At 42.9% G+C, this 23,076-nt stretch overlaps 1 protein-coding gene across 1 annotated transcript in view; it reads right to left on the bottom strand.

Annotated features, from left to right (window-relative positions):
* Positions 1-22,705, bottom strand: part of LOC101000700 (leucine-rich repeat-containing protein 37A3-like) — a 52,654-nt gene extending 29,949 nt beyond the window's left edge. Inside the window, 11 exon segments of the mRNA XM_021928345.2 lie at positions 1-450; positions 2,372-2,490; positions 4,400-4,474; positions 5,060-5,131; positions 7,915-7,995; positions 8,668-8,739; positions 11,881-11,952; positions 15,436-15,507; positions 17,238-21,400; positions 21,903-22,068; positions 22,506-22,705. Of these exon segments, the coding sequence (XP_021784037.2) occupies positions 1-450; positions 2,372-2,490; positions 4,400-4,474; positions 5,060-5,131; positions 7,915-7,995; positions 8,668-8,739; positions 11,881-11,952; positions 15,436-15,507; positions 17,238-21,400; positions 21,903-22,068; positions 22,506-22,558 (5,395 nt within the window). The 5' untranslated portion in view covers positions 22,559-22,705.
* Positions 22,706-23,076: the final 371 nt, after the last annotated feature.

The following is a 23,076-nucleotide window of genomic DNA, read 5'->3' as shown; positions in this document are numbered from 1 at the left end:
AGTTTTTCTTCCTTTTAACTTCATTGATTTTTTCTTGTTTTTCCCCATCTAGTATCTTTTCTAGCAAATATAGCTTTCTCAATTTATTTTCATAAGTTGAGTTGTTGGATGCAGGTTGAAGAGAAGGGCTGTTTGTATTGTTTTTCAAAATACTCAGGGGCCTATCGCGATCTTGCACATTTGCAAAAAGCAGTTTAGTGAACGGTAACAATATTGATTCCGCATCTAGATTTCCTGCTGAGAAATAAGGCAAGATATAACTTAGTGCACTGATAACTTCATTCTCGTCATTGGTGTCTAGCTGCTCACTCCCAAAGCCGGAGAAGTTGATGCCACTGCTGTCTGAGGGCACCTCCGGCTCAATAGTCAGCTCAGTGCTCGTGTGCTTCTTCCGGGCTTGTAACACCTTCATGAACGCTCCTTCTGGATTCCCTACAGATGCTTCTTCAGCTGTGAAAAAAGAAGAGACTGCTTTGATCATGAAAGATGATGGGACAGCATGCATCAGTCCACAGCTGTACACCCCAGTCACACAGAGTAGGAGTCAGCAAACATTCGAGTGCCATTCAGAGAGGAGAAACACACACCCAATCCTAAACCTATGAAACGGCAACAACAAAAGGAGAAAAGACGTCTTTTGAAAACATGGCCACCTACTTGGAACATTCCATAGTGTGACATAGAGTAACTCTGCTTAGGATTATTCCGTTGATCCCCAGGGGCCAGTTGCCCTGTGCTCAGTCAAAGCCCAAGGTGGAAGATAAGTGCTTCCCTGATGAGCTGGCTTCTCTGCAGACTGCTCCGTACCCTGTGCTGTCCTGCCTCAGATGCAGAGAGAGAGCACAAGGCTCCCTCTCTCCTTGTCCTCAGCGTACCCGTGTTCTTGCTACCATCACAGCTGAATGCAATGGAAGGCAGTCCTCTGAGAGGAGCAGGGTGGAGATGCTAACTTGGAGAGCCCCTCCTATTGCTGATAGATTCTCATCTGGCACACGCTCCACCCACCCACCCCATTCTCTGCTCCCACATGCCGTAGCCCCATCACAGAAGACACGACATGGAAAAAACACCGTGTCCACCCTAATTCTTTTCTTAAATTTGGGCAGGGATCCAGGGTGTAGGTTAAGAGATTTTTAATTTGCCAGATGGTATGCCTATGTTGTTAAATACACAATGAATCTATGGTATGACAGCAGTTTCTGGATAAACATTACTTGAGGTCCCAAAATGCAGAAGGGAAAAAGCAACTTTTGTCAGATGCCTACTTTGCTTTCATTTCATCTCTAATATTCTGGATGGGGAACCATCCAAAGCTTCTGAATGCATGAAGGTCAAGTGTGCCAGTGTGCAGCTGGCTTTCTTTTCCAGAATTAAAAGTATTTTGGGTGGTGCTGAGGGTCAGAGGAAGAAGTAAAGATTGTGAGAAAGGAGAAACACGGGCTTGGGGAGAACCCAGAATTGGGACAGAAGACCTGGCACAAGGTACAGCACTTAGCACCTCTGATCTTGTTTTTCCTCATCTGTAAAAGGAGATTACCAATGCTTTTCTGCCCACCTCCTGGGGAGAAGGGAATAGTTTAATTGGTTTAAAAAAAAATTCTGAAAAATAAGCAACACTGTCTTTATATAAGTAGCCAAGCATTATTAATTATCCACCCCATATTACTGGTAGATACCAGTTTTCAAGCTATCTGTACATGAAAGCAGTCACATTTTAGAAGTCATGAAGTTGGTGCTAATAAACCTAATCTACAGAAAAACTCTTGAAGCACTTACGTATTTGTTCTGTGAATGAAAAGGTTTGAGATTCAGAGCAAGTTCAGCGTTCGATGGTCTAAGCATGGAAAAGCCCTCCATTTCATTAGAAGAGCCAGGTAGCAATTTCTGGTTATGGAACCAGAAGCTCTCCGGCTTCAAATAAAACAGCATCACCTGTACTCTTATAAAATTGCATAAACAAAAACAAAACCAGATCTACATCTGTCCTAAAATGCAGAGAGTACCTGAGACCTCATGCATATAAAACCAGCTTACACAGTACATTGCACTATATGAAGAAATTATCACTAGGGGCAAAGCACCAAGCAGAGAGCACAGTACACAGTGTGTGGATGTTAATGTTATTCCCTAGTGTTCCCATTCCTTTCTTTTGGTCCTTTATGTATAGGGAACAGTTCCATTATTAAATTTTGTAATAATAACTGAGAACCTAACTCCCAGCAAGGGAGGAGTTCACAAGTTGAGGGACTTTAAATCTGAATGAGTAAATCAATTATATCATTAGCTTAAATTTTTATCATCAATTAAAAATAAAAAATTTAAAAACAAATACTTAAAATAATATAACGATCACCAGGCAATTTGGACTCACGACAATGTATGGTGTTTGTCAGACATGCACTGTTGCAATGCAGCTTGACTGTCTTGCACACAGCCTCAATGCTGTTTTTAAATTGGCAGAGGCAGCAGGCCATATGGCTAGGTAAGATCCTACAGATGAAAACACAAAACAATAAATTAGTGGTAAAGCAGTTACTTGAGAAGGTAAAGGAGGCAGGCCAACACTACCACAGGGCTGGGCAAAAAGGTGTTATTGAGGCCTGTGGACTGAACAGTTGGGTAGGAACTAGAAGGCCAATAGGAAGGAGGACAGAGGTGCCCAACCAAAGGGTAAGCATGGCAGTGAGTATGGTATGCCTAGAATAAAGGTGGTTGGGATTAGAATTGGGTGACACTGATCAGTAGTTTAATTCGGAAGTATTTCTTCCCAACTCCAAAGTCTCACTTTGGGCTGAACGTACACAGGAAGAAGGTAGACTTCTAAGAAGAGTCTGAATAAGCCCCCAACTTCTGGAGGCCCTTTCTCAATTCCTGTTGGGAGTGAGAAATATTATAAATTACTCTGGGCATTAAAAATAGCTCAGTTTAACCTGGATTATGGGGTTAAAAAAATAATGGAGATAGCATTGGCCAAATCTGCACAATTTGAGGATTCAAAAGAGTAACAACAATAAGTTACAACATAATATATAAAAAATCCATGAAGACTGATATTAAAAATGAGGAGGAGTTGTTCTTTAATGAAATAATGCTAGCTAATAAATGTAGAAGGAATGACAGAATTTTTAAAAGTGATTCAGACAAGGATTATCACTGATGCACATTTGGGTGAAAAGACATCTGAGAACAGGATCTTCACTGATCTCAAAGTACCACCCCACACATTTTTTATTAATTACCAAAGGGAAAAATTATTTTTTATTTTTTTATGAGACAAGGTCTCATTCTGTCACCTAGGCTGAAGTACAGTGGCAAAATCATAGCTCACTGCAGCCTTGACCCCCCTGGACTCAACTGACCCTCCAAATTCAGCCCCCCAAGCAGATGGCACTATAGGCTTGCACCACCACCCCAGCTAATTAATTTTTAATTTTTATTTTTATTCATTTTTTTTATTTTTAGTAGAGACAGGGTTTCACCTTGTTGTTCAGGCTGGTCTAAAACTGGACTCAAGTGATCTGCCTGTCTCGGCCTTCCAAAGTGCTGGGATTACAAGTGTGAGCCACCACACCCAGCAAAATAACTACAATGGAGAGATCTGGAAGATCATCTTAAACAAGTGATCAGACTTAGCATTATGAGCCACCTGCGGTCACGAGGCAGGAAGGATACATCACCTATGCAGTATTCTTCCCAAAAATGCTTAACTTGAATCTCATGCAAAAACAGACAAATCCAGATTGTGGGACAATTTACAAGACAACTATCTTTGACTCAAAAAATGCCAATGTCATGAAAGATCAAAAAAAGTAGAGGAATGTTTTAGATGAAAGGAAACGAAGACATGACATGCACTGCCTGATCTTCAATTGGATTCTGTACTATTCTTTCATCTTTCTGGCATGTTTGAATTTTTTTCAAAATGTAAATTTGGGCAAAAGAGATAACCAAGACAATTGATTAATTTGTTGTTATGGCTTATTGGGGGCAGTTTCAGAGAAATATAAACAATCTCTGTAACTGGAATAAATTCTCAAGGTTAATCTTAAGAAGTCAAACCCAAGAGGCTACATGCTACCTGATTTCATTTATAAGACATTCTGAAAAAGGCAAAAGTATAGGAACAGAAATCAGATTAGTAGTTACCGGGGGCTGATGGTGGGAGGAGGGGATTGCCTACAAAGGGACAGGAGGGGCCTTTTTGAGGTGACAGAAATGCTTTGTACTGGGAACGTGGTGGTGCTTATGTAACTATACATTTTCAAATGTATATACACTACACACTTATAAAGGGTGAATATTATGTGAAAATTATATCTCAACAAACCTGACTTAAGAAAATAAAACAAACCTAAAAAACCAACTAAGTAAATATAAATTTAAGAAAAAAATAACTTACAGTTTTTCCAATTCAACAGTCATCGTGAGAATGTTCTTAAGTGTTGCAAGTGGAACTTGCGTTGTTCCCATGTCTCTGAAGAAGAAAGCCGAAACATTCATGATATGAACTCCAATAAAAAATTCTGTACTTAAAAAGGTATTTCAAGGACATGTGATTACTTCAATTTTGGCTTCTCTATAAAACAAGCCACCTCAAGAGTTTCTTTGCTGTTGAATTCCAGGGAGCTCTTATTAAAGAAATTTAAGTTGATTTGCGTTATCAAATTAATGATATTCAAGAGTAGAACTTACACCTTTTTTTTTTTTTACCATTATCTTCTCATTTTCATATTGCATTCACCATCTTATTTTATTTACTCTTTTCATTTTTAGAATAACGAACACCTATTCCTCTTTGCTTTCTTGGTTAAGTAATATTCCTCCATGTGTCTACATGTTCCAAATCTATACGGGCTCTTCAACACTGTTCTCTTTCCCTGCTGGCTGTCTTGACCATTACACATCCTTTCTTAATCCTTTTCTTTGCCAATAACTTTTTTCAATAACTCAGTTAAAATTTAAATTACGACATTTTAGCCTAAATGCAAATACTTAATCTCTGATGACAAATTTAAAAAGCATAAATCATCTCATGACTCGAGAGTACTATAGTACTTACAAATATTTTAATGCCGGCAGTTCAAAGAGATATGGATCTTCAACAGCTGTCAGAGGATTGCGATTGAGAATTCTGAAAAATGCAATGAAATTAAAATTGCCTGCATTTTCAATGTGTGAAACTGCATAAAAAGTTTACATTCATATTTTGGTATGGAACTTATAGGTAAAAAAAAAAAAAAAAAATTCTGTTTTTACCTAATAAATCACCATTAGACTTCGTAAAGCACTATTCCTTTGGGAACTACCTAAGTCTCTAGAAGATAAAGTAGAGGAGAGAAAGAGGTGAAGAAATAGAAAAAAAAAAAAAAACACACACACACACACAAAAAGTGGATAGCAAAGAAAAAATATGCCACAGAACTTTTCAGGTCAAAAACCCTAGAAGTGACTATGTCGGTAGGAAGCCCTGACTCTGTAGGAAATACTATTTCTAGAGTCCTCCATAATTCAAGTTGCTCGTCCATAATTCAACTTGCTCTTTATTTTTTTTTCTTGTTTTTTTTTTGTTTTTTTTTTTTGAGATGGAGTATTGCTCTGTAGCCCAGGCTGGACAGCAATGGCTCCATCTCGGCTCACTGCAACCTCCACCTCCTGGGTTCAAGCAATTCTCCTGCCTCAGCCTCCTGAGTAGCTGGGATTACAGGTGCCCGCCACCACACTCAGCTAATTTTTGTATTTTTAGTAAAGACGGGGTTTCATCATGTTGGACAGAATGGTCTTGAACTCCTAACCTCAGGTGATCCACCCTCCTCGGCCTACCAATGTGTTAGGATTACAGGCATGAGCCACTGTACCTGACTGCTTGCCTTTTATCTTTATAAAGTTTTTCGAATTTATGGTTTAATTTGCACAGTTAAGGAAAAAAAATAGGACCAATTCTTTTGCTTTATAGCCAAAGAAAAAGGGATAAATCTAAGAGAAGGAACGGGTCAAAACCATACTCCCATCACATACTCCCACTTGTCTTCTTGTATGACATCACAGCCTTTGTTACATTGCATGTAATCACCTGTCTACTTGTCAGTCTCCTGGACTATCAGCTCCTTGTGGGCAGAGACCGCGTCTTATTGTCATTGTCATCCCTGTGCCTGGCATGATGTCTGAAATTTACTACGGATTTAATAAATGTTTATTGAATAAACAAATGACATTTTGTTTACATGTCAATAAAATGAATAAATTCATTTTGATATGAATTTTTATTGCAAAATGCGGGAATCTATTTTCTTTTTAATTCTTTAAAGTGAGCAAGAAAAAGAAAATAAACAGGAAGAAATAAAAGAAAATCACCCTTTAGGTTAACCCAAGAATCATCACTGTACTTTTGCAGAAATTATAAAAATAGTAATTATTACAGTGAGTATCTATTAGGCTGCTACGTACTTGTGATCAGCATTTCACATTTCATCCTCACAATAATCTTAGGTGGTAGATATTATTATTGCCCTATTTTATAAATGAGGAAACTGAGGCACAGAGAGGTTACACAACTTGTCCTAGGTCACTAAGCTATTAAGAAGCAAATCTGTAATTTGAACTCATGTGCTTAATCTGTATGAAGAAAAAGAGTTTACTTTAACCTTACGGTTTTAAAAACTTTTCTTTTCTTTCTTTCTTTCTTTCTCTCTTTTTCTGTCTTTCTCTTTCTTCATTTCCCTCCCTCCTTCCCTTCCCTCCCTCCGCCCCTCCCTCCCTCCGCCCCTTCCTCCCTCCCTTCCTCCCGTCCTCCCTTCCTTCCTTCTTTTGAGTTAAAGTTTCCATTTATTGTCTGGGCCTGGTGGCTCATGCCTGTAATCCCAGCACTTTGGGAGGCCGAGGTGGGCAGATCATCTGAGGTCAGGAGTTCCAGACCAGCCTGACCAACATGGTAAAATCCCATCTCTGCCAGAGTCTTGCTCTGTCACCCAGGCTTAAGTGCAATGGCATGACCTTGGCTCACTGCAACCTCCACCTCCTGGGTTCAAGTGATTCTCCTGCCTCAGTCTCCTGAGTACTGGGATTACATGTGGCCGCCACCATGCCCAGCTAATTTTTGTATTTTTAGTAGAGACGGGGTTTCGCCATGATGGTCAGGCTGGTCTTGAACTCTTGACTTCAAGTGATCCACCCACCTCAGCCTTCAGAAGTGGTGGAATTACAGGTATCAGTCACCGCTCCCGGCCACCAGATTCTTATGAGGGCCTCACAGTATATAAAGTGCTTAGTAAAGGTGGTGAGTTTAAGCCATTTGTATTGATGCTACCTAAATACTCTTGGTGGAGGGACCTAATGAGCCTGTTCTCTGGTGAAGGGCATAAGCCACCACACCTGGCCCTACACTTTGGATTTAACTTTGATTCCTGCTCATATGCAGAGTTTCTAACTGCTTAAATGTCTGCAACATTTAGCTGCAAGGAAGGAAACTTACACAAAGCCCTCCAGAGAGCAAAAAACTGCACCACTATGCCCAGCTAATTTTTTTGTATTTTTAGTAGGGATGGGGATTCACTATGTTGGCCAGGCTGGTGTTGAATTCCTGACCTCAGGTGATCCGCCCGCCTCGGCTCCCAAAGCTCTGGGATTACAGGCCTGAGCCACCCCGCCCAGCAACAAGGCTAATTTGAAGGTCACTTCTTTGATGCCTTTTCTTGACCATGCCATAGGTCAGAACTAGGAGAAGCAGAGCAAGTCATATATAAACTATGTAAGTCTCTAGGCCTCTTTGTACCTTAGTTTCCCCATTTGAGAAAAACAAATGGATCTTAAGACACACTTTTCAGAGTTCATAATGGGCTTATACCCAGCTAACCAATAATTGTATGAGTTTTTATACAATATAGTTGGTTACTTGTATTCATCTTCTATTTCACTTACAACTTGTGTAAAAACTGCATTCCGTGCCAGGCCTGAAATGTTCCAAAGCTCAGTTCTGTGAGTAAATTGCAACCCAGATTTCTACAAAAAAAGGCATAAGCCAAAGGGAAAAAAAATTATTTCAGAACATTTATCATTTGCTGTGATTCTAATTTACATAGGATGGAACATAACCTCAATCCTTCCTGTATGCACTAAGGAAATCTCACTGTGGAAGATACTGGCTTATGATTTATACTTTAGCATTGCACATGTGGTACATTAGCTACAAAACAGTGAATGCTCAGTAAATACCTGTGTGAAGTGATCTTTAGTTCTCTAGAACAGGATTTCACAACTTCAGTACCATCAACATTTTGGACTCTATAACTTTCCCATGGGGGTCTGTGTTATACTTTGGAGGATGTTTAGTCTTATACTTTGGAGAATGTTTAGCAGCATCTCTGACCTCTGCCCACCAGATGCCAGGAGCACACCCACGGTTTTGTCAACCAAAACTGTCTCTGGACATTACCAAATGTCACCTGAGTACAAAATCACATTAGCTGAGAACCACTGCTCTCTGATGATTCACTATGATCTGTGTAATAATTCTCACAAGAATCCTTGCTAGAGACAAAAAGAATTTGCTATATAATTTTAGCACCTTTCTACTGGTCAAATTTTAATCATATTTCAAAATGAATAGTAAAGAGGTTTATAATTAAGTTTTATAAAAATTCCAAATGTAATAAAGTTATATTTGTAACTTACATAAACTGCAAAAATGGTAGTGGTTCAAATGTACGTCTTTCAATAGACTGTATTTTATTGCAGGATAAATCTCTAGGAAAAATAAAAGGAAAATATTGCCTTGGTAAGTTATTAGATGTAGATTAGTATGAATAATAGCAAGAGTTTAGAATAACATTGAATATACATTTTTCATCTCAACTCTAAACGTCTGGACTTGTATTTGAACTTTCCAGAGCCCCTAACCCTGCCCATACCTCTCCTAGAGTCTCACCTTCATAGTTTTAATAAATAAAATATACAACTTAATAGACTTTGGAATGAATTTTTCCTGAGAGCAGTAGACTTGATTAGATGCCCTTTTGTCGTCTCATCAAATCCTAGACTATAAGCTCAAAGTTTTTATGTCTATATACAGTTTCTAATATTAAAATGAATAGCCTCACATTTATACACCTTCCTAGTTTAGGTCTGTTTTCCTAAGCCAGTTCAGTATCAGAAGAAATAAAAGACATCCTTTCACATCATTTGAAAGGAAGTTACCCCTTTACTTAATACATAACTTTGAACTAATTCAAATCATATTAATTTCTATCATATTAACAGAAATTCATTTTTGGTTTTATATTGCTTTAATAATTCATGAAAGCAATTTTGTCAGTTATACAAAGATGGGGCCTGTCCCTCCCTCTTTTTTTTTTTTTTTCCAGACGGAGTCTCACTCAGTCGCCCAGGCTGGAGTGCAGTGGCGCGATCTCGGCTCACTGCAAGCTCTGCCTCCCAGGTTCACGCCATTCTCCTGCCTCAGCCTCCCAAGTAGCTGGGACTACAGGCGCCCACCGCCACATCCGGCTAATTTTTTGCATTTTTAGTAGAGACGGGGTTTCACTGTGTTAGCCACGATGGTCTCGATCTCCTGACTTCGTGATCCACCCGCCTTGGCCTCCCAAAGTGCTGGGATTACAGGCGTGAGCCACCGCGCCCGGCCTCCCTCCCTCTTTACCTGGATGGAATAATGCTGTCTGGCTGATGTCTCCATCTCTAGTCTCTCCCTTCCTAAACTATCCTGCACACAGTCATCAGATAAACTCTCCACAAGTGGTTTGCAAAGACCAGCATTTCCTGGGAAATTATTGAAGATGCAAATTCTTGGTCCCACTCTAGACCAACTGAATCAGTAACCACGAGGGCGGATCCGGAACTGAGTTCTAACGCGCCGACTCAGTGATTGTGATGCAGATCTATCTATAGCACTGCTGCCCTAACACGGTTCCCCATGATGGCTCCTCAGCTGGGCATTCAAAGCCCTAGAAGATCTGGCTCCAATTTCCTACTCTCCCTCCTTGTACTCTACAGGTACTCATGGTATTCCTCGAACACTTTCCTGCGCTTTGCCCTTCTCCCATTTTCCTTTTGCAAGTTTAGAATATTGTCCCCAAGATGTCTGTCCGATGTTACACAATGGCCCTTCAAAGTCCAATTCAAATGGCATTGTTCTAGTAACATCTTCCTTGGTCCAAACTGAAGTCATTTTCCCCTCTTCTATGCTTCAGAAACAATTTATCCCTCCTAGTGCCCACATCCATTTCTTCTTAATGTAGTTATTTTTCATCCCATTTTTTCTGAGCATGAGCTCCTTGAAAGCATGGACTAGGTTTTGCTCATCTGCATTGCACACCATGTTTAAAACTGACACATGGAAATAAAGTAAATTCAAATATTTGTAAAATAAATGAATAGCTGGCCAGCACGGTGGCTCACGCCTGTAATCCCAGCACTTTGGAAGGCTGAGGTGGGCGGATCATAAGGTCAGGAGATGGAGACCATCCTGGCTAACACAGTGAAACCCAAATGTACTAAACCCCAAGTGTACTAAAAATACAAAAAATTAGCCAGGCGAGGCGGCATGCGCCTGTAGTACCAGCTACTTGGGAAGCTGAGGCAGGAGAATAGCGTGAACCCGGAAAGTGGAGCTTGCAGTGAGCCGAATTGCGCCACTGCACTCCAGGCTGGATGACAGAGTGAGACTCCATCTCAAAAAAAAAAAAAATAATAATAATAATAAAAATAAATGAATGAATGAATGAATGGCTAGGGGAGTGAGTAGAAGGAAAATGACTATTTTAAAGGAAACATAGTTTTATTACTTCATGGTCTCTGTAGCACTTTGGCATCCACTTGAGGGTCTTTACACCCACTTTCCTTAAGCCTTCTACATTTGAAAGAATCTGTTTTCAAAAGAGCATCGCTGATGAACTTAATAAGGATTAATGACATACACACCTCTATGGACAAAGGATAAGAATCAAGCTTTCATAGCAATGAACATAGTATCTTCTTGTCTCTAAACAGACAGAAATACTATGCAGGTATCCCTTAGTAACAGGGCTGGGGAGATAGTTATGTCGTAATTAGTGAAGAGTCAGGGGCATTTCTGATATGCTTACTTCATGTAAACATTTCTAGCTCTACCATTTTACCATGATTTTAAACATCTGTTTTAATATAACAATTCCTGAACTGAAATCCTTAATACCAGTCTATTCTCTTGGTAGCTCAATATTCTTGATAATATTATTTATATAATTCAGCTGATTTTAAATATTTAAATGTTAATTTAATTCCAATTAAGTTACCAAAAAATTCTGGATTAATGATGTTCCAATGAATGTAGGTGGTCTATATTTTCTTCTCCTTTAGGCAACAATCTGAAGTTAACTTTAATTCCTTTCATCCTACTAAACCAACTTTTTCAAATCTTTTTTTGTGAAGGACAGACAGTAAATATTTTAGGCTTTGTGGGCCACATATGATGTCTCTTGCATATTTCTCTTTCTTTTTTCTTTCAGTCCTTTAAAAATGCAAAAATCATTCTTAACTTAATGGGTTATTAAAAAATAGACTTTAGATTAGATTTGATCTACTGACTGCAGATTGAATAGAAGAAGATGGTATGCAAACCCTTATAAAACAAGGTTCATATGGGTGTCAGTCACTGCTCAGATCTTATTACCATGTGAAATTTTTTTCTGGCTATATTTTGTCTATATAATTTAAAAACTGAAAATGCATAGGAGGTAGCTAATGCTAGAGGTGGGCTGAGACCCTATACAAACTTACAGAATTGCAGAATTTTATTGCTGGAAGAAACCTTAGAGATTATCTAATTTGAACCCCTTATTCATTTTACAGATAATATGACTAAAAACTCATAAATGTGATTAACTAACTTACAAATACTGGAGGGATAGCAGGCCTTCAAATGAATCTTTATGTAATTCAGTCAAATAATTTTCATTGAGAATTCTGGAAAATGAAAAAGTTATTTCTAGATTAAAATGCAAAGTACAACTATTTGCCGCACAGGACTATGTCCTGCATGTGGGGGAAAGCTGGGTCATGGTCATTTCAAGATGCTGGTATCTGCTCTGCTTTCATTCAAACCTTTCCTTACATTTTCCCTTTTGTGTCCATCTCTCTCCACCATCACAGACACACACACACACACACACACACACACACACACATATGCAAGCACATACACACAAGCACACTGCTACCCACTCTTCCCACCAAATTGTATATTTCATGCCTCCTCTCTAGATCACAAAATCCCTTTGAGAATCCACCTCTGGATGGCACCAAGATCAGCAGAACCTCCATTTCCTCCTCTTTCTCTAAACCTTAGTATGAAAGCCCCACATGGAACCATGTCGGGGCTGCAAGTGAAGCTATTCAGACTTTTTCCCCATCAAAAAAATTTGAGAACTACAATATGCATAAAGTGCACAGGACATCAATGTTCTTTATATTTAATTTAATTAATTTCTGAGACAGGGTCTCACTCTGTTCCCAGACTGGTCTCAAACTCCTGGCTCAAGTGATCCTCCTGTCTCTGCCTCCCAAAATGTTGCGATTGCAGACATGAGCCACCTCACCTGGCCAAATATTCAGTTTAATAATTATAAAGCAGATACCCATGTAAACATTGTTACAAAGGATCATTGCTAGCATTCCAGAAGCCCCAGAGTGCCCCTTTCCAATCATATCCCTCTCACTAACCCTAATAGGTAACCACTATCCTGACTTTTGCAATAATTTTCTTGCTTTTATTTTTATTTATTTATTTATTTTTTTTTTTTGAGACGGAGTCTTTGCTCTGTCACCCAGGCTGGGGTGCAGTGGCGCGAACTCGGCTCACTACAAGCTCCGCCTCCTGGGTTTACGCCATTCTCCAGCCTCAGCCTCCTGAGTAGCTGGGACTACAGGCGCCCGCCACCTCGCCCGGCTAGTTTTTTGTACTTTTAGTAGAGACGGGGTTTCACCGTGTTAGCCAGGATGGTCTCGATCTCCTGACCTTGTGATCTGCCCGTCTCGGCCTCCCAAAGTGCTGGGATTACAGGCGTGAGCCACCGCGCCCGGCCCAATTTTCTTGCTTTTAAAATGTACTTCTGGTCTGGCGTGGTGGCTCACGCCTGTAATCCCAGCATTCTGGAAAGCCAAGGCACGTGAATCACCTGAGGTCATGAGTTTGAGACCAGCCTGGCCAAGATGGTGAAACCCTGTCTCTACTAAAAATATAAAAATTAGCTGGGCGTGGAGGCGGGCACTTGTAATTCCAGCCACCCAGGAGGCGGCCGCAGGAGAATCCCTTGAACCCGGGAGGTGGAACATGCAGTGAGCCAAGATTGCGCCATTGCACTCCAGCCCAGGCGACGAGAACAAAATTCCGTCTCAAAAAATAAATAAAGCAATTCTGCCTCAGCTTCCTAAGTAGATGGGATTATAGGCACCCACCACCAGGCCTGGGTAATTTTTGTATTTTTAGTAGAGACGGTGTTTCGTCACATTGGCCAGGCTGGTCTCAAACTGCTGACCTTAGGCGATCCACCTGCCTCGACCTCCCAAGGTGCTGGGATTACAGGCGTGAGCCACCGCACCTAGCATGTGTTTTATTTTTAATTTAGAACTCATACATGACTTGTCTATATACGTTGAACTAATGATGTCACACACAAACTGTTGTGAAAAATGTTACTTCGAATGTAAGCATTTTTTCCAAAATCATTTATGTGTCTAAACCAATTCCTTCTATAAATCAGTAAGAAAATGATAAAACAGGCCGGGCGCGGTGGCTCAAGCCTGTAATCCCAGCACTTTGGGAGGCCGAGACGGGTGGATCACGAGGTCAGGAGATCAAGACCATCCTGGCGAACACGGTGAAACCCCGTCTCTACTAAAAAATACAAAAAACTAGCCGGGCGAGATGGCGGGCGCCTGTAGTCCCAGCTACTCGGGAGGCTGAGGCAGGAGAATGGCGTGAACCCAGGAGGCGGAGCTTGCAGTGAGCTGAGATCGGGCCACTGCACTCCAGCCTGGGCGGCAGAGCGAGACTCCGTCTCAAAAAAAAAAAAAAAAAAAAAAAGAAAATGATAAAACAATTCAACAGGAAAATGAACAAAGGATAGAAAACTCAGAGAAGAAACACAAATGTTCAATAAACATATAATATTTAATTAAATGTATGAGTAATCAGAAAAATTCAAATTTGGATGGAATCCCTTTTATTCATGCATAACTTCAACAAAAAGTTGGAGAATACCCAGCGGTGAAAGGTGTGGGGGAAATGAATGCTGTCATATTCTGCTGACAATAAGTTGGCACAACATTTTTGAGGGCAATTAAAATTTTGTATCTACATAGTCTTCACCCCAAAAATTCCATTTCTAGATACCTATTCTACAGGAATACTTGCCCATGTTGACAAAGAAGCATGTACAGGAATTTCATTGCAGCAATGCATGTAACAAGAAAACTAAGCATAATCTAAACATTCATCAATGGGGGAATTATTAAATAAACTACGATGCATCCAGACTATGGATTATGCAGGAGTTTAAATGAATGGGGTGACCGTCTGAGTACTGGGAAGGAAAGAAATCATGAAGTGAAAGAATATCATATCATGTAAGTGATACACTTATCATATGATATCATGTAAGTGATACCATGAAGTGAAAGAATCAAGTTGCAAAATGTTACCATTTATGTAAACAAAAAAGATTTTAAAAACCACATGCAAATCTATTTTGCTTTATGTAAATATGAATGTAGGCAAATGGGGAAAAGTCTGGAAGCATGTATACTAAATACAGAGTAGCACTACCTCAGGGATGAGGGAGTAGGGCACAAGGAGGGTTTCTGTTATACCTGTTATTGCATTTTTATACATTAAAAATAGAATCACGGGCTGGGGGTGGTGGCTCATGCCTATAATATAAGCACTTAAGGAGGCCAAGGTGGGAGGATCACTTGAGCCCAGGAGCTCAAGACTAGCCTAAGCAGCATAGGAAGACCCTGTCTCTACAAAAAATACAAAATTAGGTGGGCGTGGTGGCGTGCACCTGTGGTCCCAGCTACTTGGGAGGCTGAGGTGGGAGGATCACTTGCACCTGGGAGGTGAAGGCTGCAGTGAGATGTGATTGTGCCACTGCACTCCAGCCTGGGGGACAAAGTAAGAAGACCCTGTCTCTGAAAAAAAAAAGAGGAAAAAAAAGAATATAACCATGTACTATCTGTATAATAAAAAATAAATTTAAATTGCCTCTTATTTTAGAGAGCCTACCAAATTTAATTTTAAAATAACCAAAGGATTGCAATCCACAGAGGTTGATTTGGGGTATGGACGGGAAATATCTTTTCTCAGAGGTACCGACCTCAAAATTCTGGACCGAGAAGGATCTTACAATGCAGTTAGTTTTTTGTCATATTTGGAGAGAATATACTCACAGTTTCTCGGTCCAACTGTATGCTTTCCATACATTTCCATCAATGTACGAAATATAGTTTCCTTGGAAATTTCTGTGAAGAAACACAGTTTACATCCTTGAATAGGTAGGAAAAGAATGATGAGGATAAATAAAGGAATCATGGCAACCTTGTTGGGGATATTCAGAAACAGAAAATAATACCTGCTTTCTCATTTCCAGAGCTATCAGCTTCCCAGTTTGCACAATTCATCAAGAAACAATGCCGAGCCACTGGCACAAATGATAAGGCATCTCCTGGAAGCTTAACTTCCTATCTATCACATCTCTTGGACAGACAGTGCCAGTTAATTACTTTGAATGTAAGTATTTTATCCAAAAGCACTTATGTGCCTGAACAAACTCCTACAAATCAACACAACATTGGTAAATAATTCAACAGAAAAAATGGGCAAAAGCTTATCACTATCAATAAATAAGTAGAAAGAAACCCTATGCCAGGTAGCACCTAAGCTTTGCCCTCTGTTGAAACATCCTAGGCTTTTTCTTTCCACTCTTATTACAACCGACCTGATTTGGACCCTTCACACTTTACTCCTACGTTTTGCGAGACTTTTCTATTCTGTCTCCCTGAATTAAGCTTTTCCTTCTGGACACATTACATATGGATTCTAAAATAATCCTTTGCATGTCTACACTTGAACATAAAGCAAAAAAATGTTTTGATCATTTAATCTCTCTTGCTTGGAAACTTTCAATGGCTTTCCATACCTCACTGTGTAACTTTCAAACTCCTATAGCTGATAGTCAAGGTTTTACATAATCATATCTTCACTGCTCCCTCACCTAATTCTTTGCAGCCAGATTGATCTACTAAATTCCAACCATACCTGTAGCAATGCCTTTGCCTAGACTGTACTCCCATTTTTTTTCTATTTAACAAATTATAGCTACTCTTTAAGACCCAAGTAAAGTTTTGGCTTATCCATGTAGCTTTCCCTGATCTCCACACCTCAAGGATCACAGATTCTGGTAAATTCTAGCACTGATTGTATGCATTATCTTTTAGTAATTAATTATATAAACCTTCCTTTTTATGCCTATTATCTTTCTTCCCTCCTATCATTTTCATGTTCTGGAGACAGTAGCATATTTGGCCCTGGGTTTGACACAAAACGAGCGCTACATATAGAAAGTCAGGGACAACGATGAGTTGTGGACATAACTAAAGGACTGAGTAATCATGTGAACAGCCAACACTCCTACATATGCTAGGCACTGATGAAGTGTTTCATATATTCACTCACCTACATTTCACAACAATCCTATGAAATGGTAACTAGCATAACTCACAGTTGAAATATGAGGAAACTGACTCACAGAGCGGAATAACTTGCTCTGGGTCACCAACCTAATAAACAGACCTGGGTTCAACCCCAGGAAGCCTGGCTCCGGAATCAACTCTTAACCACTTAGAGCCTCACCACTGAGATCGGGAGGGGGAAAGGTTGCTGTAAAGAGGGTGAAGCAAAAATGGGAGCAGAGCGGCGGTTAAGCAATGATGTGATGGGGCTAAATAAAAATGGATAAGAAAACGAGTAGGAGCAAAAGACTGGAGTAAAAGTAAAAGACTGGAGAATGGGTCTAACATTAAAGGAGAATGAAGGAGAATGAGGAGAAGGAAGAGCTGACAAGCAAAGGTGAAAGCAGAAAGTCAGTTGTCAGGATGGCTTGGGGAGACAAAGAAAGCCCAGGAAGGCCTCCAGGAAAAGGCTGCCACGTCAGGCAGGACACAGAGGACAATTGGGGAAAGGTGATCCTTACAAGATGGTGAAGGTGCCATTGTAGGTTTTGGGCTCTGGCACAGGCACTTGGCGGAGCCTCTGCTTTGGGCTGAGATCAATACACGACAGCGTCTTATCTCCGCAGGTACAGAGTTCACATATGTTGGTGCTTGTGGAGGCCTTCTGTTCCTCTGATGCAGTTAAAGCCTTATTTTGGGCGTGACTTTCAGGCTGCACCAGTGAGTCCTGAGTAGATTCTAGTTCAGTATGTGGATCTCTGACTTCAGTCAGTTTTCGATGCAGAGTCTGAACCTGGTCTGGACGAGGAGCTGTAGTCGTCTCCAGGGCTGTAGAATGTCCAGTCTCTGTAGTGGGCTCTGGAGTTACAGCAAGCCCCGGGTCTGGAGGCTGAGTTGAGGTCTCCTCTGTGGTTGGAGATGGTTTAACCTCTGTAGTAGGTTCTGTAGTTATAGTAAGCTCCAGGGCCAGAGGTTGAACTGTGACTTGAGTCAGGTGTGAATGCTGAGCCTGACCCTTGTCTGAAGGTGGAAGTGTCACCTCAGGGTGTTCTGGAGGAGGAGCTGTAGTCGTCAGGGCTGTAGAAAGTTCAACCTCTTTAGTGGGTTCCAGAGTGATGATAAACCCCAGATCCAAAGATTGAACTGTGGCTTGAGTCAGGTGTGAATGCTGAGCCTGACCCTTGTCTGAAGGTGGAAGTGTCACCTCAGGGTGTTCTGCAGGAGGAGCTGCAGTTGTCAGGGCTGTAGAAGGTTCAACCTCCGTACTGGGCTCTGGAGTGCTGGTAAGCCCCAGGTCCAAAGGTTGAACTGTGGCTTGAGTCAGGTGTGAATGCTGAGTCTGAACCTGGTCTGGATGTGGAAGTGTCACCTTAGGGTGCTTTGGAGGAACTAGAGTCTTCTTCAGGGCTGTAGACTGTCCAACCTCCGTAGTGGGTTCTGGAGTGATGGTAAGTCTCAGGTCCAAAGGTTGAACTGTGACGCTGGGTGACATTGGATGCTGAGCTTCATCCTGACCTGGTGTTGGAATTGTTACCTCTTGATATACTAGAAGTTGGGGTACAACTTTCTTAGGAGGCTGAGTTGGGGTCTCCTGCACGGTTGGAGAAAGTTCAACCTCTGTCGTGGATTCTGGAGTGATGGTAAACCCTAGGTCCAAAGGTTGAACTGTGACTTGAGTCAGGTGTGAATGCTGAGTCTGAACCTGGTCTGGATGTGGAAGTGTCACCTTAAGGTGCTTTGCAGGAACTATAGTCTTCTTCAGGGGTGTAGAATATTCAACCTCCATAGTGGGTTCTGGAATGATGGTAAGTCCCAGGTCCAAAGACTGAACTGTGACACTGGGCAATGTTGAATGCTGAGCTTGATCCTGACCTGGTGTTGGGCCTGTCATCTCATCATGAGCTAGAGGTCGAGCTGCAACCTCCTTAGACGGCTCTGGAAGCTGAGCTGGGATCATTTGCTGCCTTGAAGGTTCTACCTCCTTAGGGGGCTCTGGAGCCTGAACTGTGGCCTCCTGCTGGGTCAGAGAAGGTTCTGCCTCCATAGGGGGCTCTGGAATCTGAGCTGGAACCTCCTGCTGAGTTAGAGATGGTTCCACCTCCTGAGGGAACTCTGGAGATAAAGATGAGACCATCTGCTGGGTCAGAGAGGGTTCTATCACCATAGGGGGGTCTGAAGACTGAGCAGGGACTGCCTGCTGTACTGGAGAGGATTCTACCTCTTTAGGTCGCTCTAAAAGTTGAGTTGGGGCCTGCTGTAGGACTGGAGATAGCTCGACCATCTCAGGTGGCTCTGATGGCTGAACTGGTATCTCCCGCTGCAGTGGAGGACTGATCTCTTCAGTGGACTTCAGAGGAGGACCTGAGGCTTCCTGCTGGGTTGCAGATGGGTCAACCTCCTTAGGGGGCTTTGGTGGCTCAGCTGGGAACTCTTGCTGGACTGGAGAAGGTTCTGCCTCCTTAGGGGAATCTGGAATCTGAGCTGTGGCCTCTTGCTGGACTGGAGATTCAATCTTTTCAGGAGAATGCAGAAATGGGGAAGGGAGATCAGGCTGGGCTAGAGAAAAGTCAGCCTGCTCAGTGGGAACAGAAGGATTGTCCTGCTGGACTGGAGAAGGTTGTACCCGCATAGTGACTGCTGTAGGTCTGGTAAGCCCCATATCTACATCTAGATGTGACATATATAGAGGTGAACCTATTGCTTCATCATTCAGTGAACTTTCAAAGTTTGAGGAGAGCTGAGTTGGACGCTGAGTTGTGGGCACTTTATGGACTAGAGGAAGTTCATAATTTTCAGGTCTATTTAGCTGCTGAGTTATTATGTCTTGCTGGTCTTTCAAATGTTGAAACTGCTCAGGGGACATTACAGGTTGAGCTGGGGCCCCCTGTTGGGTTAACATTGCAACCTGATTAATGAAATCTGGAGTCATGGTAACCACGTGATCCACAGGATTAACAGTGACATGGTGCAATGTTGGAAGCTGAACTTGATCATGACTTAGAGGGGAAATTGCTACCTCATGATGCTCTGGAGGTTGAGCTACAACTACATTAGGGAGCTCTGGAGTCTGAGCTGGGGCCTCCTGCTGGGTTAGAGAAGACTCACCCTCCTCAGCGGTCTGTGGATGCTCAGCTGCAGCCTCCTGCTGGGTTGGAGAGGGGTTCTCATTATTAACAGGTTCCGGAGATTGAACTGAAGTCTCCTGTTGAATTGCTGAAGGTCCAGCCTCTTTCAGTGACTCTGGAGGCAGAGGTGGGCCCCTGTGCTGGATGGTGGGACGTTCTGCATCATTACCTGGCCCTGAGAGCTGAGCTATAGCCTCCTGGAGGACTGGAGGAGTTCCCACCTCTGCACTAGGCTCTGTTGCTATGGTGAGCTGCATGTCTGGAGGCTTAACAGAGACACTGGGCAAATCTGAATGCTGAGTTTGATGGTGACCAGGAGGTGAAACTGTGACTTCATGATGTTCTGAGGGCTGAGCTGGGGCCTCCTGCAGGGCTGGAGAAGACTCCACCTCCCCAGAAGACTCAGAAGGCTGAGCTGGCTGATCCTGCTCACTGGGGGAAAGTTCAGCCTCTATAGGAGGACCTGGAAGCTCAGTTGGGGCCTCCTCTTGGATTGCAGATGGCTCCATCTCTTCTGGAGGCTGAGCTGGGGTCTCCTGCTGGGCTGGAGAAGATTCAACCTCCCCAGAAGACTCAGAAGGCTGAGCTGGCTGCTCCTGCTCACTAGGGGAAAGTTCAAGCTCCATAGGAGGACCTGGAGGCTCAGTTGGGGGCTCCTGTTGGGTTGCAGAAGGTTCCACCTCCTCTGGAGGCTGACCTGGGGACTCCTGCTGGACTTCGGAAGATTCTGTCTCGTTTTCAGCCTCTGGAGTCATGGGAACCTCCACATCTGCAGGTTTAACTGTAATGCTAGGCAAGTTATAATGAGCTTGATCCTCACCTGGAGGCTGAACTGTCACCTCACGATTCGGTAGAGTTAGACTCTCCATAGAGGATGCTGGAGGCAGAGCTGGGGCCTCCTGCTGGGTTGAAGAAGGTTCTTCCTCCTCAGGGAGCTGTGGAAGCTGCCCTGGGGCTTCTTGCTGGAGTAAAGAGGATTGGGTGTGTTCAAGGGTCTCTGGATTTTGAGTTTCCGGTTCTAGATGGAATTGAGAAAGTCCAACTCGCTCAGGGGGCCCTGGAGGCTCATCTGAGTTCACCCGGAGTTCTGGAGGCAGGCTGCCGGGATACAGTGTGTCCATACTCGAATATTCATCCTGCAAAGTCTGTTTCTCACGCTGAGGTTTGGATAATCGGTGTGGAATTCCAACAATCTCAGCAAGGCTCCAACGCTCAGCTAGATCTTTCTTCAGGTTCTTGGGCGAAACAATAAATGTGGTTGGTTTTGAAATCTTACTGTCTAGCGGAACAAGTATTTCATCTGCCTGATGACCTGCAGCCTGATCTAGATCTGCAGTTGGAACCTTACTTTTGAGACGAGGAAGCTGAACTAGGGTCTGGTTCTGATCCCCGTCCAGCAGTGGGACCACCTCTGGGAGCCTTTCTTCCGGAGTCAGCTTGTCATTTAAATCCTGGTGTGCAGCGGAGAACTGCTCTGGCCCCAGGGGCAGCTCTTCAGCTGAATCCGTGTCCAGGAATGGAACCAAATTTTCAGTCGATTCCTGGGGTGGGGCTGACATCTGCGAGGAAGCAGAGGGCCCCAGGTAATCAAAGTCCCCCGGGTCTGCCGGGGGAGTGGGCGCATGGGGAGATTCCCATGGGAGATGGGAGGAGCGGGAAGACCGGGGCTCAGGCGGCCCCAGGGGGTTAGAGGTCAGCTGGAGCGGGTCCTTGACCCACTCCAGAGGCTGAGCCTCCTTGACTAGTAGACACAATAGTTGCCACGTGAGGAGGGGCCATGGGCCCCAGAAACGCAGCCAGAACATGACACACGCGAGTGCTGGGCACTGAGCGGGAGTCATTCTGGCAACCCTAAGATGCTCGTGCCCCTTATAAGCATGCGCCCCGCCCTGTCTTTATGACACCTTTATTTATGCCACCTTTATCAGGCTTGGGTCCAGATCTGCTCCATGTCACCAGGGCAATCTTATGTCACAATCCCGCCCAAACACCCCTTCCCACCCCACCCGGCTGGAACACCCCTTTCCCTTCCCTTAGGGAGGAAGGATTTGGGCCACAGACCCAGGTGGTCCCAGGACTCCAGCAGCCTGCTGTGGTGTGGTGGGGTGGGGTCACGGGACCTCGCCTTGGGATCTTCAGAAGTGCTAGTCCAGTTGTGGCAGCCTGAACTCTTCCTCCTCCAAGGTGAAATCCAAGCATACTCTTCCTTTCAGGGAGAGCAACTGAGCTGCAAAATGGGCGCCAGTTAGGGTGGCAGGCACGACGCACATTACAGTCATTTATTCCAAAATGTTGCCGTTTTCGCTAAACTGTTGCATGTTTGATAATGAATTCACCACCCTACTAGGTAGGGGCTTCCAGGGAATAAGCGAGGACTCCACATTTTCTGTAGGAGGGGTGTTGGGGGTGGGCAATTCAGTCTGGCAGAGAAGGTTTTAATCCGAGTGAAGAGCCCCTTGCACTAGCAGGGAGGAGGCTGAACTGTCATCCTGCCTTGACTCAACACAGCCATTACCCTAGAAGTTACAGCGCCACCCTTCAGAGATCTACCCTGTGTGCACACATGGAGAAGAGGCTTAGGCTGTTAAAGTCAACATGTTAAATAATATCCTGAAATGCGACTGTAATTAGAACACAGCTGACTTCCCCCACAGCCATTCTTACCTATTACTGTCTGGCACAATTATCAGCATGTAAACTCCAAGAAGGTGCTTCATCTTATTCCAGTGCCTCGCAGAGGCACAGGGTGCATAGTGATGGTTTTAAAATTGAAGGGGGGGCTGTGCACAGTGGCTCACACCCATAATGCCAGAACTTTGGGAGGCCGAGGTGGTCAGATCACTGAGGTCAGAAGTTCCAGACCAGCCTGATCAACATGCTGAAATCCCGTCTCTACTTAAATAGCCGGGCGTGGTGGTGCATGCCTGTAATCCCAGCTACTCGGGAGGCTGAAGCAGGAGAATCGCTTGAACCTGGGAGGCAGAGGTTGCAGTGAGCCTAGATTGCAACATTGCACTTCAGCCTGGGCAATAAGAGAGAAACTCCGTCTCAATAAAATAAAATAAAATAAAACTGAAGGGATTCCAAGATTCACCTCATTTAGGAATGGATCTATTGTTATAATCAGATTTCTGAAATCAGTGCTGACTTCCTCTCACATTTCACAGGAACCTAGACTTCTTAAAGCTTGAAGTTTACTGGATGGGTTTTATTTAAATTGAGTTAAAATAATTAT

This window comes from Papio anubis, chromosome 17, assembly GCF_008728515.1.
Source record: "Papio anubis isolate 15944 chromosome 17, Panubis1.0, whole genome shotgun sequence".
Classification (NCBI taxonomy): domain Eukaryota; kingdom Metazoa; phylum Chordata; class Mammalia; order Primates; family Cercopithecidae; genus Papio; species Papio anubis.
The sequence above is the reverse complement of the archived record's forward strand: the minus strand, read 5'-3'. Positions and strand labels throughout refer to the sequence as shown.